This window comes from Chrysemys picta, chromosome 1 (genome assembly GCF_011386835.1).
Source record: "Chrysemys picta bellii isolate R12L10 chromosome 1, ASM1138683v2, whole genome shotgun sequence".
NCBI lineage: Eukaryota > Metazoa > Chordata > Testudines > Emydidae > Chrysemys > Chrysemys picta.
In genome coordinates, this window is record NC_088791.1 from 168757955 (window position 1) to 168776212 (window position 18258).

Here is an 18258-nt window from a genome sequence, read left to right on the forward strand (position 1 = left end):
TTAATTAATAATTAAAAAGTGATTTTATTAAATATAAAAAGTAGGATTTAAGTGGTTCCAAGTAATAACAGACAGAACAAAGTGAATTACCTAGCAAAATAAAATAAAACACGCAACTCTATGCCTAATACAGAAAGAAAACTGAATACAGATAAAATCTCACCCCCAGAGATGTTTCAATAAGCTTCTATCACAGACTGGACGCCTCCCTAGTCTGGGCACAATCCTTTCCCCTAGTACAGCCCTTGTTCCAGCTCAGGTGGTAGCTAGGGGATTTTTCATGATTGCAGCCCCCTTTGTTCTGTTCTACCACCTTATATAGCTTTGGCACAAGGCGGGAATCTTTTCTCTCTCGGTCCCCCTTCTAAATGGAAAAGCACCAGGTTTAAGATGGATTTCAGTACGAGGTGACATGTCACATATGCTGTGAGACCCCAAGCCTTCATTTCTACCAGTCTGACTCACAGGAAGGCCTGCAAGCAAACAGAGCCATCCACAGTCAGTTGTCCTGGTTGATGGGAGCCATCAAGATTCCAAACTGCCATTAATGGCCCACACTTTGCATAATTACAATAGGCCCTCAGAGTTATATTTCATATTTCTAGTTTCAGACACGAGTGATACATTTATACAAATAGGATGACCACACTCAGTAGATTATAAGCTTTGTGATAATACCTTACAAGAGACCTTTTGCATGAAGCATATTCCAGGTACATTATATTCACACTCATAAGCATATTTTTATAAAATCCTATAGAGTGCAACGTCACAGTGTTGATGGAGTAAGAAAAACTGGTTAAGACTGGTATCTTCAGAGTTTAAAAATTAACTTTGATAACAAATCCTGCGAGTGGCCTTTGGGGCTTTGGACACTATAGATAAAATCAAGTCTCTACCAGGCCCAGAATGGCATCTAAAGAAAGGAAGAGTTAGTGAGGGGAGGTACCTCTCTGCACGACTCTAAGTCGGATTTCTATTGGTATGAAAACTATGTCAGGTGGGTTCTTGACATCGCAGAAGTAAGTGCCGTTGTCCCGGAACTGCACATTTGCTATGCTGACAGATGCATCTTTCTTGTTAAGGTCTCCAGCCCAACTGATTCTGTTCTTAAATGGTGTGTCCTTCCGAGGGTACGCATTCCCTTGAGAGTAATAGAAGAACTGCAGCTAGGGAGGAGAGCATGTAAGAACATCGACGTCAGAACACTGCAAAGCTTACACCCCTCCTTCACTAAGATAGTATCTCCAGATCTGCCGGGCCCTTTCCAATACCACATTAGGAGGTAGGAGTAGGAATTCCTCCAGAGGCCAGCTACTTCTAGCTTTGCAGATTGTAGCAAGCATGCTGTCGCTCCACTAATACACATTCAAGTAGCCACGCTATGACTTAGCCTTCAAGCCCACCGCAAAGGTTTTTTTTTTTAGGCCAAGGAGTCTCAATCTGGGTGTTGCAATGCTACAGAAGGGTTCACACATAGGTGTCACAGGTCACAACCACTGTGCCCTTCTTGTATTGAAACAAGAGGGGGATTCCACTTGCCAGGTAGTTGGGAAATGACCCTGGGGTTCCTTATCAGAAAAAGTTGTGAACCACTGCCTAAGACAGTCCTTACCATAATAATGTGTTCATACATCACCTAGCACAGTGAGGCCACAATTCTGATTGAGGCATCTAGATGCTGCTACAATGCAAGATGAGTATTTAATACTTGCATGTTCAGCTATGTAAAGATTAACATTGTCTATGTGATGGAGGAAGAGGAAGGGAGCTAAGCCTGAAATGGTATTGGCTGGTGTGTGGTGGTGAAGGGGTTTCCTTCCCTAAATTTTTTAAAGAGTTAATTTAAGATGGCAGGTTTTGTTAATGTAACATGAAATCTGACTATTCAAATATGGAAGACAGATAATTCAGAGATGTTAAATCATATTTTAATATTGCTGTTTGAAGTACAAATATGTGCAAAGTAGCCAACTTAATGATACTAAATGTCTAAAAACTAAGAGTTAAGGTTGCCCAAACATTTCCAGAACCTGGAGATTGATTAAATTCTCCGAAAACCAGGAAATAAGTTAAGTAGCACACTGCGCCTGCAATGCAACCTTAGTTCTGTGCCCTGCAGCTAATAGCCACTGGGAATGGTTCAGTACAGTTGGTGCCATTAGCAGACATGAAGGACTACATAAAGGTGTCATTACTTGTGCTGTACTCAAGATTTGAATCTGCATTTATCTGCTAGCACTCCGGCTGCATTCACTGTGTAGGTGTAGCCTAGCAGGTGGAAGACATCTATCTTCTGAGATCAGGCATACCTCATTTCAGCATTCAGTTCTGTAGTTTGTGCCAGCAGAGGTGCATGGGGGTCTTACCATGGGGACTGTCAGAACTCTGGAAATATGCATGATTATAGTCCCCAAGGCCTGGTGAGAGGTAAGTAAAGGCACCATCTCTGAAAAAATCCTTAGGCCAAAGGGTGGTAGCAAGTCTGCACAAAACATTCTGAACAAATAAATTTGTTAGTCTCTAAGGTGCCACAAGGACTCCTCGTTGTTTTTGCTGATAGAGACTAACACGGCGAACACTCTGAAACCTGTCACCATGCAAGTGGGGATTAAGTTGACCTAACTCTGTCACACAGGGAGTGAAATTTTTCACAGCACCAAGTTATGTATCTAGGTCAATCAAGTTTTCAGGTGTAGACCAAGCCTAAGTGTATGTCTACACTGCAGCTGGGAGCAAGCCCCCTAGCCCAGGTAGACACAGACTCTCAGTTCCAGGGCTCAAGCTAGTGTGCTAGAAATAGCTGTGTGGATGTTGCGGCTCACCCTCTCAAGCCCATCTGACCTCTTAGGCTTCAGTTCAGGTGGCTCGCCTAAGTCTCTGCCAGAGCCACAACATCCATAAAGCTACTTTTAGTATGCTAGATCATGCCCCACTAGCACAAGTCTACCAAGGCTGGGAGGCTCATTCCCAGCTGCAGTATAAACATACCTTAACCCGTCTGCAGAAGATATCACCACCTGGGCCTTTTCCAAACCAAGCTACATGGCGGCAAGAAGAGAACCAATGTTAAACACAGGATGGACACTTAGTATAAGCATTTGGTGACATTTCATGCTAAGCTAAAAACAAAAGTTTATGTGAAGGATGGGTGAAGGAGCAGCAACATGGAGTGGGACCTGCCCTACAATCATACCTGAAAAAACAAAACTGACCACGTATTCTTCCTTAAACATACCCAAGATTTCCCTCTCCCAGCCCTGCCTCAAACAGCAGGATCAACCCAGACAAAGGGCTCTTACTGGTATTGGGGTCATTGCTCCCTCTGGTTGGAAGCTCCAGGAGACGGACGTTGCGCTGCTGATCACCTCGGAGGATGAAAATGGGCATGGAAGTCTTGCTTCTGTCCCATTCTCCACAAAGAGCTCCTCTGGTGTCTTCTCCTCAACTGCTGATACTCTGACTGTTTGGGGGTGGGGAAGAGGAAAAGGAAAAATGGCAGTTTTTGAGAAGTTAACCTTGAGAAAGGTTTTGGCCCTGCTGCTAATCAGTTTCCTGCTTGGTTCACATCTCTCTCCTCCCCACCGCACTCTGAATCTCTGCTGAAACTGGAACACCACACCAAATTCAGCTTCACTCATGATGAAGCTGGGAAAAACATACAAAACAAACAAAAAACCACTAACCTTTTGGCTAAGTGCACCACCTAATTCAGGGGTGGGCAAACTTTCTGGCCTGAGAGCCACATCGGGGTTCCAAAACTGTATGGAGGGCGGGGTAGGGAAGGCTGTGCCTCCCCAAACAGCCTGGCCCCTGCCCCCTATCTGTCCCCTGACTTCCCCTCTCAGAACCCCTGAACGATCCAACCCCCCTGCTCCTTGTCCCCTGACCTCCCACCCCTAGGATCCCCCACCCCTAATCACCCCCGCAGGACCCTAACCCCTATCAAACATCCCTGCTCCCTGTCCCCTCACCCCTTTCTACACCCTGCCCCCTGACAGGCCCCCCTGGGACTTCCGTGCCTATCCAACCGCCCCCTGCTTCCCGTCCCCTGATCGCCCCCACCCCTGAACCTCCGCCCCATCCAACCACCCCCTGCGTCTTGTCCCCTAAACTGCCCCCCGGACCTCTGTCCCTTTTCCAGCCCCGCCACTCCCTTTCCATACTGCTCAGAGCAGCATGTCTGGCAGCCAGACGGAGCCAGCCAGGCAACTGTGATGCCCGGCAGGAGCTCAGAGCCCCACCGCCCAGAGAGCTGGCGGCACAGCAACCTGAGGCTGCGGGGGAGGAGGGCACCAGGGGAGGGGCCGGGGGCTAGCCTCCCCTGCTGGGAGCTCAAGAGCCAGGCAGGATGGTCCCGCGGGCCATAGCTTGCCCACCTCTGACCTAATTCTATAAGGCATAATGTTACCATTCCCTGGTTCACTTCAGCAGGAGTCCTAAATAAATACGTATGAATTGTTTGACTTACAACATTACCAAAGCTTTTAACTCCTACAGCATTTCAGGTGAAGGATCTGTTTAACAAGATTTCTTGTTACTGAGCCAGTGATAGATGTGCACAGCCAGTCATACAGACTGGAATCTTTGTCACCCCATCCTTCTCCTCACTTCCAAAAGAGTAAGCTTCAGAGTATTTTACAAACGGAGAAGTTGGTAACAGCGACTCTGGTGTGTGTTATTGCCATTAGATCCGAATTTAATCTGAGAGGAAGTTGGATCACCTCACACAACAGGGTTGGAAAACAGCCTATAAATGTCAGTTCTATTAAAGACAGAATATAATATTTTAAACTGAGGCAGCCTCCAGACACTTAGCTATCATGGCGATGAGTTGTGGTTTAAATACACATAGTCAAAACAACGTGGGGCGGTAAGTCTGCTGCATGTATTCAGAGTGAAAGCGAGCCCTGAAGACTGCATATGGCTCAGAGTAAGTTCATCTTCTGTAGAAGTTAGTCTGTAGTCTGCTCTGGAAGTGCTAGTTATTTATTCTCCTACAGAACAACCTTGTTTAAGAGGCCAGCGAAGGCTGGGCATTACTGACTGCCTTGTCATCACAGCCATTGTATCAAACAGAACAGCACAGAAACAGTGCTCTAAGGGAGGTGGATTTTCAACAAGAGGTTGCATCAGAGCTTCCCTTCTCCCCCACATATAATCTAACTACAGGCCAAGAAATACTCCTTTCCTTGGGTCCCTGCTACCAAATGTTTATTCTGAACACACAAGAGATTTTCTGGCAATTCAGTAAAGTGAATACATAGCTGCAGTGCTGTAAGTAAATTTTTCTACTAATGGAGTGGATATTATGATAACAGAAAACAATCCATTGTTCCAAGTCCAAACCACAGAACAAAAAGCAAGCAAGAAGCCCTCAACATTTGTGTAGTAAGTAAAATCAGCACTGAGACATTGCTTGCCTTTATAGAGGACAGAGGATTCATTGCTACCAACAGGAAGGAGTAAGCACTGACCTGTTTATTCCAAGAAGACACTGTTGTACATAAATAGCCCATGGAAGTGTGGTGAAGAAAAGCCTCATCTCCCTCTTTCAGCCCACACTTACTAAGTAGGAGTTTTACTATCAGAGGATCTGTTGTACACCTGGACATTAAAAATCTTTCACTCCTGGAACAGAAGCCAGGTTTCCCAATTAGTTCATAAGTGGACTTTGTCTCCTCAGGTCCAAACTAAGATTCCTAGTTGACCACATCACAAAGCCACCCCACAATGGATAGTTTATTCTCACTAGCCACAGACCCTGATGCTTTGATAGAACCGTGTTAAGGCCAGGAGGAGGTAGTAACCCCCTGAATTACATAAACAGCCAGCCGGCACTAGTGCATACAATACAGCATAGTCTCCAAAGTTGTAACCTCACTAAAGATCAGATCTTACAGACATGAACCCTGCAGCAACATAACTGCATTCATCTCAGAAACAAAGACAGCTCCCGGTTATAGTCTCCAGCCAACCCTGATACCTCATTGAATCTATGACCATATCCTCAAATCCCAAACAGACATCAGAGGACTGTGATACAGAACACCATCCTTCAGCTTTCCCTTCCCATCGCTTCCTGCAACAGTCAGGAGTCATATTAGCCTGAAAGAGCTCAGGGTCACCTCATGCCGTGCCTCTGACACTGCTGCAGAACATTTTGGAATAAGAGTGTCCCCATAGGAAGTTATATAATTCTATTGGTTTAACTATACCAGGAAAACGTGTCCCAAGAATGCATGAGATCTATAAATGGAAGTTGTAAAATCCAACAAGGAATGCAGCAACTTTGGCACAAAGAAACAACTTGGACTGCTACTGCCGAAGGTAGAACTTGGCACCAATATCTGGCACTCTCATAGGCTATGCTTTACCAACAATAGGCTGGTCTCTAAACCACACCCCCTTGGAGATTATGCTCACTTGCAGGCAGAACTATATGGTACAGCTCTTCAGGCATCACCACCACCAGCAGCAACACAGAAGTAAGCTTAGCAGTACTGTAACCCCTCTACAATAACCTTGAGGTCCCCCCTCCCCAAACTCCTTCTTGGGTCAGAACCCCTACAGTTAAAAATACAGTGAAATTTTAAATTTAAATATCTGAAATCATGACATTTATGATTTTTAAAATCCCGTGACCGTGAAATTGACCAAAATGGACCGTGAATTTGGTAGGGCCCTAACGATATGAAACAATGTGCCAGACAAGAATGAACTTTTAAAGTTCACTGCATTTCTAGGGGGAGGTATATGTAAATGTACCCCTTCCAGTTATGCAAGAACTCAGTCTTTTGAAACTTCACCCTGAGGAAGGGATCTTAGTCTGCTCAACACCTGTTACATGAAGACAGGCTGAGAGGCCTAACCTGTATAAAGGAGAGACTCAGATTCACGTGTGTGGTAGTTCTGAGCTAAGTTATAAACTTAACCACAAAAACCCATTGATGGGGTTTGAAAGACTGACTCCTAAAGAGCCCTTGTCAGCATTGGGGTGATTTCTGGTAAGCTTATTAGCATACATGGAGGTTTTTATGTTTTCTCTGTAACGCTTTCACCTTATGAATAAATGAGCTTGCTTACAAAAAGCGGTGTCACAGCTTATAACTGTGGGCACTTAAGCTGTTTACAGCCTCTGAGGAGAAAAACAAAGCAGGCCTGCTGAGGTAGTTTGACCTACTGGGGAATTCACAGTGTAGGCAGGGAACTGTGCACCACAGAAATACCCCAGTCAGCAAGAAGTGAGATGCCTGTCTCCGCCCAAGAGAGGTGACAGCTAGGGAGCCAGAAAACCTGAGAGTGGATGTTCTTGGTGGACCATAGGAGGCAAATACAGATGTAGTTGCCTTGAACTGTGACAAACGCTTTGCATTACAAATTATTCTGAATCCCTGAAGTAGTGATGAGCTTTTGGAAAACAAACACCCATCCTACTTCACAATTTGTTCCAATTACTCCCCACAACCAGAGTTTGTCTTATTCCTGTGTCTCAGAGAGGAAAGCAACTCTTGACTTCTTCCAGCCTTAATTTATTTAATGAAATAAAGGATTTCACTCCATGATTTCATCAGGATCAATTCACTAGTTGCATCCCACATCAATTTTACATGTCAAAAGTCACAAGCCCAAATTAGGAAGTGGTTTGAACCGAAAGGGGGAAGTGGGTTCTTGGCTGCATGGAAGCCTTAGAGTAGCTCAGAGAGATACATAAAACCCCTTTGTGTCACCTGTAATATAACACCCTGCTAAATTGAGAGATTTAATTATATTACTGCATAATGTTTCTCTAAACAGAGATTAGCTCAGTTTGTAATGATGAGTGTTTCATTTTGGATGAAAATGATTTGTAAACCTGTTAAACTCTTGACACAGTTTCTTATAATAACTATTTAGGAAGTTGTAACAGTTTGATGATTTCTACTGTCCTGTGCTCTCAGACCGGTAATAAGCCTTAACATACAGACAATCCACAGGTCTTCGTTAGACCCCTTCAAAATCCCTGCATGTTTAGTTCCTGTTAGGAGAGGAGTGACTTCCATCATCTGAAATTTAAGCAGCATGGAACCAAGCATCTATTTCACCAACACAAAGACAGACAAAATGTTAGTTTCCCTGAATGATGTCACCCAGCCCACACCCCACCTCATCCCTTCAGCAGCCTGTTGACTATGACGTTCATGCAAGAGAGACGGGATTTGTTTGCAGACTTTAGGGCATTCTAAAAATTAGGATTAGGGACTACTGTGGCCGAAGTAAGAAAAACTGGTTAAGACTGGTATCTTCAGAGTTTAAAAATTAACTTTGATAACAAATCCTGGGAGTGGCCCTTGGGACTTTGTAGAGTAGAGATAAAATCAACAGTCTCTCCCAGGCCCAGAATGGCACCTAAAGAAAAGAAGAGTTAGTGAGGGAGGTACCTCTCTGCACGACTCTAAGTCGGATTTCTCCTGGCTTGACAACTATGTCAGGTGGGTTCTTGACATCGCAGAAGTAAGTGCCGTTGTCCCGGAACTGCACGTTTGCTATGCTGACAGATGCATCTTTCTTGTTAAGGTCTCCAGCCCAACTGATTCTGTTCTTAAATGGTGTGTCCTTCCCATGGTACGTGTTCCCTTGAGAGTAATAGAAAAACTGCAGCCAGGGAGGAGAGCATGTAAGAACATCCACGTCAGAACATTGCAAAGCTTACACCCCTCCTTCACTAAGATAGTATCTCCAGATCTGCCGGGCCCTTTCCAATACCACATTAGGAGGTAGGAGTAGGAATTCCTCCAGAGGCCAGCTACTTCTAGCTTTGCAGATTGTAGCACGCATGCTGTCGCTCCACTAATCACACATTCAAGTAGCCACACTATGACTTAGCCTTCAAGCCCACCGCAAAGTTGTTTTTTTTTTAGGCCAAGGAGTCTCAATCTGGGTGTTGCGATGCTACAGAAGGGTTCACACATAGGTGTCACAGGTCACAACCACTGTGCCCTTCTTGTATTGAAACAAGAGGGGGATTCCACTTGCCAGGTAGTTGGGAAATGACTCTGGGCTTCCTTACTGGAAAAAGTTGTGAACCACTGCCTAAGACAATCCTTACCATAATAATGTGTTCATACATCACCTAGCACAGTGAGGCCACAATTCTGATTGAGGTATCTAGATGCTGCTACAATGCAAGATGAGTATTAAATACTTGCATGTTTAGCTATGTAAAGGTTAACATTGTCTATGTGATAGAGGAAGGGGAAGGGAGCTAAGCCTGAAACGGTTTTGGCTAGTGTGTGGTGGTGAAGGGATTTCCTTCCCTACATTTTTTAAAGAGTTAATTTAAGATGGCAGGTTTTGTTAATGTAACATGAAATCTGATTATTCAAATATGGAAGACAGATAATGTTGCTGTGTGAACATCTCCGAATTAAAATATGATTTAAGTACAAATATGTGCAAAGTAGCCAACTTAACAATGATACTAAATGTCTAAAAACTAAGACCTTAAGGTTGCCCAAACATTTCCAGAACTGGGAGATTGACTAAACTTATTTCCTGGTTTTCGGAGAATTAAGTAGCACACTACACTGCACCTGCAATGCAACCTTAGTTCTGTGCCCTGTAGCTAACAATAGTCACTGGGAATGGTTCAGTACAGTTGGTTCCATTAGTAGACATGAAGGACTACATAAAGGTGTACTCAAGATTTGAATCTGCATTTATCTGCCAGCACTCCAGCTGCATTCACTGTGTTTGGTGCAGCTGAGCAGGTGGAAAACATCTATCTTCTGAGATCAAGCATACCTCATTTCAGCACTCAGTTCTGTTGTTTGTGCCAGCAGAGGTGCACAGGGGTCTTGCCATGGGGACTGTCAGAACTCTGGCAATATGCATGATTACAGTCCTCAAGGCCTGGTGAGAGGTAAGTGAAGGCACCATCTCTGAAAAAGTCCTCAGGCCAAAGGGTGAGAGCAAGTCTGGCGTAATCTGTGTAGAATCAGCAAGTCCTGTATGCTATGCCTGCTCTAAATTAGAGGTCTACAGTAGCAAAGAGAAGGTGTTAGACTTAGCGCTGCAGTGATCATGTATTCTATAGCATCTGTTAGGCCCGGTACAGGGCTAGTCTGTGTTTTCAGGCATCGCTCAAGGAGAGTAGAGTTGAGACTACACTGCGGGGATGGTATACACCTAACTCTTCATTTCTTGGTTTTCAGAAGTTTAAACTTAGCCATGCTCCACATTCTGGAAGGGCACAAGACATCACGGGAAACTTTAACTGTGTTACTCAAGTCGGGGGAATTTTTTTTTTTATTAATAATTTTTCAACATTCGCATCTAGCGTAGCTCAGCATTCCCCTTCCACTGCTTCTGGTCCTGGGCAAGATTATCACAAAATGCACTGGCTGCATGCATGTCATTTCACTGCCCCGGCATCATCTCCAGTTCTGCTTCTCCAGCACAGGCCACCTTACCATGAAGTGGCAGGTGTCAGCATAGCACCTGCATGTTGAGGAGCTAGAAAGAAGAGGCAGGAACAGTGGAGGAACTAGCATGGAGTCTGTGGGGGAAGACAGGAGAGCATGTACTTAGGGGAATTTGGGGAGGCAGATGAAGCTGACCAACAACCCCCACTGTACAGCTGACCCCTCCTTTCCCTGCACTGCTCCAACACCCCTCACATTGCCCCCCTCCTCCCACCACTGCTCTGACTCTGCTCCAAAGCTTCCAACATACCCTCCATCACATCCATTGCCGACCACCCCCACAAACCTAGGCTCCAAGCCCCCTAGGCACTCCCACATACACTGCTTCAAATGCAAACACACCCCCAAGCTGATTCACCCGCACCCTTGCACTCCACACCCCTGGTAAGCTCGCAGACGCTATGAGGAGGAGGGGAGATGGTGAGGCTGTGAAGAGTGCACGTACCAGATGGAGGCAGGAGAGTGGTGATGCAGTCCCTACCCCATGCACTGCACATGCTCATTCCCTGTTCCCCATTCCAGACCACGTCTATCCCTTATTTGTTGAGGGATGATCAAATGCCTCTTTAGGAAACCCAGTTCTTCAAAGCTCTAGTCAAACTGGGTTTTCATGTTTTGTGCCTGAATTCTTTACATCAATAAGGTTTGCTGTCCAGGATGTGCTGGCCCAGTGCACAGCTCCAAGGCGCAAAAGATGACACAGGGACATGGCCCTCACTTTGTACCCTTCCAAACCCAGTGCACTCCTCCACACTGCTCCAGCGCTTCCTCCCTGCTCTGACTTTCCTTGTTACCTAACTGTGCACCTTTTTGAGGCACTCTAAAAATTTAGAGTATGTATACACTACAAGTGCTACAGCAGCACACTACAGTGAGGCCACTGTATCACAGGCACTTGCTACAATGACTGAAGGGCTTTTTCTGTCACTGTAGTAAATCCACCCCTCAACTGGCAGTAGCTAGACCTGCCTGCTACTGCAGTGGGTATGAACAACGAGGAGTCCTTGTGGCACCTTAGAGACTAACAAATTTATTTGTAAATAAGCTTTCGTGGGCTAAAATCCACTTCATCAGATGCATGGAGTGAAAAATACAGTAAGCAGTATAAAGAAAGAAAAGTAGCAGAACGCCACTAGCCGTCACCTACAGCCCCTAACTAAAACCTCTCCAGCGCATCAAGGATCTACAACCTATCCTGAAGGATGATCCCTCACTCTCACAGATCTTGGGAGACAGGCCAGTCCTCGCTTACAGACAGACCCCCAACCTGAAGCAAATACTCACCAGCAACTACACACCACACAATAAAAACACTAACCCAGGAACCCATCCCTGCAACAAACCACGTTGCCAACTCTGTCCGCATATCTATTCAAGGGACACCATCATAGGACCTAACCACATCAGCCACACCATCCAGGGCTCGTTCACCTGCACATCTACCAATGTGATATATGTCATCATGTGCCAGCAAAGTCCCTCTGCCAGGTACCTTGGCCAAATCGGACAGTCTCTATGCAAAAGAATAAATGGACACAAATCAGACGTCAAGAATTGTAACATTCAAAAACCAGTTGGAGAGCACTTCAATCTCCCTGGACACTCAATAACAGACTTAAAAGTGGCAATTCTTCAACAAAAAAACTTCAAAAACAGACTTCAACGAGAAACTGCAGAACTTGGAATTAATTTGCAAACTGGACACCATCAGATTAGGCCTGAATAAAGACTGGGAGTAGATGGGTCATTACAAAAAGTAATTGTCCCTCTGCTGATACTCACATCTTCTTGTCAACTGTCGGAAATGGGCGACATCCACCTTGATTGCATTGGCCTCGTTAGCACTACAACAGTACTTTTCCCTCTCTTGATATTCACCCCTTCTTGTCAACTGTTGAGACTAGGCCACTTCCACCTTAATTGAATTGGCCTCGTTAGCACTGACCACCCCCCCCCACCCACGGTAAGGCAACTCCCATCTTTGTATGTGCTGTAATATTATACTGCTTACTGTATTTTTTACTCTGTGCATTTGATGAAGTGAGTTATAGCCTACGAAATAAATATGTTAGTCTCTAAGGTGCCACAAGGACTCCTCATTGTTTTTGCTGATACAGACTAACATGGGGACCACTCTGAAACCTGTCACCATGCAAGTGGGGATTAAGTTGACCTAACTGTCACATAGGGAGTGAAATTTTTCACAGCACAAGGCAACATATCTAGGTCAATCAAATTTTGAGGTGTAGACCAAGCCTAAGGGTATGTCTACACTGCAGCTGGGAGCAAGCCCCCTAGCCCAGCTAGACACAGACTCTCAGTTCCAGGGCTCAAGCTAGTGTGCTAGAAATAGCTGTGTGGATGTTGCGGCTCACCCTCTCAAGCCCATCTGACCTCTTAGGCTTCAGTTCAGGTGGCTCGCCCAAGTCTCTGCCAGAGCCACAACGTCTATAAAGCTACTTTTAGTATGCTAGATCATGCCCCCCTAGCACAAGTCTACCAAGGCTGGGAGGCTCATTCCCAGCTGCAGTATAAACATACCTTAACCCGTCTGCAGAAGATATCACCACCTGGGCCTTTTCCAAACCAAGCTACATGGCGGCAAGAAGAGAACCAATGTTAAACACAGGATGGACACTTTGTACAAGCACTTGGTGACATTTCATGCTAAGCTAAAAACAAAAGCTTATGTGAAGGATGGGTGAAGGAGCAGCAACATGGAGTGGAACCTGCCCTACAATCATACCTGAAAAAACAAAACTGACCACGTGTTCTTCCTTAAACATACCCAAGATTTCCCCCTCCCAGCCCTGCCCGAAACAGTAGGATCAACCCAGACAAAGGGCTCTTACTGATATTGGGGTCATTGCTCCCTCTGGTTGGAAGCTCCAGGAGACGGACATTGCGCTGCTGATCTCGTCTGAGGATGAAAATGTGCAAGGAAATCTTGCTTCTGTCCCATTCTCCACAAAGAGCTCCTCTGGTGTCTTCACATCAAGTGCGGATACTCTGACTGTTTGGGGGTGGGGAAGAGGAAAAGGAAAAATGAAAGAGTCAAGAGCTGTCTTCAAGGACCAGCAAAGAACAAGTAACATGGGATGAAATGGCACCACCTCAAGAACTACACAAGAGAACCAAGAAGGCAGCATCACCCCTATGGCGATGGGTTGTGCAGATATCACATCAAGTTCATAGCATGGACACATTAGCTGGATCCTGCTTCCCCTTTCTTGTGGCTTTTGCTATGGGGTGTTCCATGCCAACAGCTGCTTCCTGTAGTGTAGCTGGTGGGAGACAATGTTATAGTACGAAACGCCCTCGTATTTATTGCTCCAACTTCCACTGGCAGTTTTTGAGAAGTTAACCTTGAGCAAGGTTTTGGGCCTGCTGCTAATCCGTTTCCTGCTTCATTCACATCTCTCTCCTCCCCATAACACTCTGAATCTCTGCTGCAACTGGAACAAAACACCAAATTCAACTCCACTCATGATGAAGCGGAGGGCGGGGTAGGGCGGAAACCCACACACTAACCTTTTGGCTAAGTGCACCACCTAATTCAGGGTGGGCTAATTCATCCACTCACAGGACACATGTCCAATTTGTTCCCTACTTGCAGTTATCAGAAATTTCAGAAAGGTGCTATCTACCACCACACTTAAACACTTCACTTCACAATACCCAAACTAAACTTGAGGGTTAACACTGCAATGTAAGTGTTGGCTGAATGCCTCAGGGCAAGGACTCTCAAAGTTTTCTCCATTGTGTGAAGGACATCTCAGAGCAATTTTGTGTATTGTCTCCCCTCCTATTCATGATTTCCTAACATCTGACAGCTACAGCAATTCCTTACATGAAAGTAATATTAGCAGAAAAGTTGTGTATTTTAAGCTGTCAATTTGTTTAGCAGATGGAAAAGAGGAGATCCAGCCCCATGTGACTAGGGGTACGTCCAGACTACCCACCCACCGTATTGGCGGGTAGCGATCGATTTATCGGGGATCGATCTATCGCGTCTCGTTAAGACACGATAGATCAATCCCCGAACGCACTCCCCATAGACTCCGGAACTCCACCGGAGCGAGCGGTGGTAGCAGAGTCGACGGGGGAGCCGTAGCCGTCGATCCCGCGCCGTGAGGACCCAAAGTAAATCGATCTAAGATACTTCGACTTCAGCTATGCTATTCACGTAGCTGAAGTTGCGTATCTTAGATCGATCCCCCCCAGCGTAGACCAGCACTAAGCAGCACTCCCAAGTCCACCAGCAAGTGCTCACTAGACCACCATTTCGGAATCTCTGCCTTTGAGATGGACAGTGCTCTGTGTATAGAGGACAACACTGTCAAGAGTGAGCAGCCAAGCACTTTTCACTATCAAAATAAATTTTCAAGAAAGTTAATCTGTACAGCTTTTGCCCTTCTGGACAGAGTTTACCCAAGACCACATGTGATTTTCTCTTTGCCATGTAAGACAGAGTTTTGTTTCTTTTCCCCCTATCTGGATAGAACACAGGCTGTTAATACAATGTAAGTATAATCTATTATTAATGGCCACACGGGTAAAGACTTGTAATTCCACAGATGAACCATCTTTCCACTGTCCAAAGCATTCTTCATCCAGATGCAGTAGAATGACAGAACAAGGTCAGATTATTCAGATAACTTTTTCCTTCCAAACAAAATGAAAATGTGTGGTTTTCCCACTGTAGGACAGCTTTCCTTTTGCAATGATAATTAAAAAGCCACTTATAATGTTTATATGATGTGACATGTCATCAAGGTTTTTTAGTCACTCCTGCTGGTTATCCCACTGGGTTATTTTGTTAATCTTTATTGGTCGGCTAAAGTTTCTTTACTACATGAATTTCCACAGATGTGAAGGCATTGGACTAGGACTCAGAAATCCAGGTTCCGCTTCCAGATTTGCACCTCCTACACCTAAATGTTTCTGCAAAAAGAAGAACAGGAGTACTTGTGGCACCTTAGAGACTAACAAATTTATTAGAGCATAAGCTTTCGTGGACTACAGCCCACTTCTTCGGATTCATAGTGGGCTGTAGTCCACAAAAGCTTATGCTCTAATAAATTTGTTAGTCTCTAAGGTGCCACAAGTACTCCTGTTCTTCTTTTTGCAGATACAGACTAACACGGCTGCTACTCTGAAACCTAAATGTTTCTGTGCCTTCATTATTCTCCTGCAAAGTAGGCATAAAAGTAGTTCTCTGCCTCACAGGAGTTTTAGGAGACTAAATCTATTAATGATGTGAAGTGCTCAGATTTTACAGAGATGCACATGCGTCTGACGAAGTGAGTATTCACCCACAAAAGCTCATGCTCCAATACTTCTGTTAGCCTATAAGGTGCCACAGGACTCTTCGTCGTTTTAAAACAGCTCCTCCTTGGAGAGCGTTTAAACCTGGTCACTGCAGCCAACCCCCCCCCCGGCAGCCGGGGGCAAGGGTGGGCTGGGGCGGGCGGCGGAGCCTGTTTGCCCCATAGCTGCTCTCGCCCAGCCGCCCCAGAGCCGCCCCCGAGAGCGGAGCTCTGAGGGGCTCCAGCCTCCAGCCCAGGCGCCGCCCCGCCCAGGGCTCCCCGGTCACCGCGCCCCCTCCAGGGGAGCCCCCCGCCCCTCGCGCCAGGCCGCCCCCGGCGGGCCCCTGCACTCACGGAAGCCCAGAGCGGCTGCGGCCGCCGCCAGCATCAGCGCCGGGGCCCGGCCCGGAGCCACCCGCCACCCCGCGCTGCCGCCCGCTGCCATTTTCCTGCTGCCGCCTCCCCGTGCCCCCATTGTCCCGGCCCCGGCGCAGCCCCGCCCCTTAGGGCCGGGCGGTGGGCGGGGAAAGGGGCTCCCCGCCAGCAGATGGGACGGAGGAGCCGTCAATCGCGCACACCTCCCGCGTCCCGCTCTCCGTCCCCGTCTGGTTCCGCCCCGGGTGTCCGGTGCGGCTATGTGATTGGAGAGTTGGTTTGTCAGTCACTACATGAGCGCCCTACCAGAAAGGGTAGAATTGCCTTGGCCCCGCCCTCGTCCGGAACACGTGACACTGAGCGGGTGGGGGGGGGGTCCGAGGGAGGATGCCGGGGGTGCTGGGCCCGTTCCTGGCGGGCTCTGGCTTATGTAGCCCAGGCCGGTACCGGTGTGATGGGCTGCACGGCCCCAGTGCCACCTCTGCGCGCCCACCCCTCGGCTTCCCGACCAAGCCACCAGCGCTGCCCACTCTTAACGGGTTTGGTGCTTAAAGCCCCAATTTCTGGAGTCATGTGATTATACAAGCATCTGAGCTCTTTATTATTATTTTTCCTAGTTTGATTTTCCCCCATGCATTTGGGTATGAGTAGTTCAGTGTGCTTTCCCATTTCTTTGAATTATTTTTGGTAGTTATTGCTTTTCCCCCTAAAGATCATTGTCTTTGCCTAGTTGATCTGCACAGCCTATGTTTTGAAGTGGGTTTATAGTAAGTATTGGTTCTTTTGCAAACTTGTGGGTAGTTTCATGGAAGACTTAGGTTAGGAGATTACTGCAGTCAAGGCACTAGGCTGCTGTTATATACATTGAAGAGGACATTGTTACATCCCACTTTTATTCCCATCTCTTTCTTGAAAATCTGTTTGGGGGGGGGAGTGCATTCTATTTAATATTTAAATAGCTGAAGCACAAATTTAACCATGTTGTATGTTATGCCACTCTGTAGCAGTTTAAAATTCACTGCTGGGTGCATCTTGCATCAAACGTGTTTTTAAAGTTTATCAGGTAGGAAAATGACTTCCCCTGTCTTCTGTTAGTGATCAGTTACATGTACTTTCTTAGTGAAGACCTTCCTTTTTGTTTAAGGTTGCCATGGCAACAAAACTCTTTCAGACTTGAAGGAATCCAATTTAGGTAGCTTAAGAGCTTTTATTAGATCTTTAAAAAATTACTATAAACTATCAAACTGATCTATTTTATATAGACTTTGAATTACTGAGTACCTTATAGGAGAGAAAGGAAAGAAAGATCTTGTCTGCATAAGAAGTTCCACTGATTTAAATAAATGTGTTTTTGTAAAAGTGACTTAGTTAAACAAGTATAAACCCCAGTTAATTTACTAAACTACGCTAATTTGATATAAGCCTCTCAAATCCAGGGCCCACAGAGGGGTTTGCACTAATTTAGCTACCCCCAAAAACTGACCCTTAAACCTGTGAATCTTGTGTACAGACATGCTCTATAATCATAGATATGCATATCAATGCCATCATTAATGAATTCCATATTCATCTGTCCTCACTACACTTGTTGATCTGGGGATATGGCTATCACGAGGGCTGGTGATATCTGTATTGTAGGGATGGGCAAGAGAACACCCAGGCACTGCCTAGGCTGCTATCCAGCTTGCCTAGTATTAGGTGAGGTGTTCAGTGGCCAGGCAGAACCAAGAGCATCACTACTAGTAGTAGCTGAAGGCCCGTGGACTTGCACAGGTGTAATTCATAAAGTTGTGCATAAAAAGCCAAAAATGTCTGAATTCCAGCCAGGACTAAACCTGGTGATATTCTGAACAAAAAGTGCTCTCTCAAGTCATGCTTATAGCTGTTTCCATCACTTCACCCTGATTCATACATTCTAGGTTTCAGAGTGATGTTTGGGTTTATTGTGTGGTGATCATATTGGGAGGGGTGGGGGGATGCATTGGTTGTCATGCTGTGCTGGGGAAGTTGTGTGGATTTGTGCTGGTAGAAAATGAGGGTTGTGTGTGTTTGCAGTGAGGGGCTGTGTGTATGTGCAGCTTTTGCATATGATGGTTGTGCTGGAAGATTAC

At 45.9% G+C, this 18258-nt stretch overlaps 1 protein-coding gene across 4 annotated transcripts in view; it reads right to left on the reverse strand.

Annotated features, from left to right (window-relative positions):
• The window catches only part of LOC101947894 (myelin protein zero-like protein 1), a 58729-nt gene continuing 40471 nt past the window's right edge, over positions 1 to 18258 (reverse strand). Inside the window, exons 1-6 of one of the 4 annotated variants that reach the window (XM_065574951.1) lie at positions 16127 to 16286; positions 13316 to 13476; positions 8421 to 8634; positions 3303 to 3463; positions 2313 to 2499; positions 1 to 1169 (exon numbers count right to left, since the gene is read on the reverse strand). In XM_065574951.1, coding sequence (XP_065431023.1) covers positions 2326 to 2499; positions 3303 to 3463; positions 8421 to 8634; positions 13316 to 13476; positions 16127 to 16247 — 831 coding nt within the window. In that variant the 5' untranslated portion in view covers positions 16248 to 16286 and the 3' untranslated portion in view covers positions 1 to 1169; positions 2313 to 2325. Of the gene's footprint in view, positions 1170 to 2312; positions 2500 to 2991; positions 3042 to 3302; positions 3464 to 8420; positions 8635 to 13315; positions 13477 to 16126; positions 16287 to 18258 lie in introns of those variants that run through there. The other 3 variants (XM_065574955.1, XM_065574943.1, XM_065574946.1) reach the window with 3 other exon arrangements.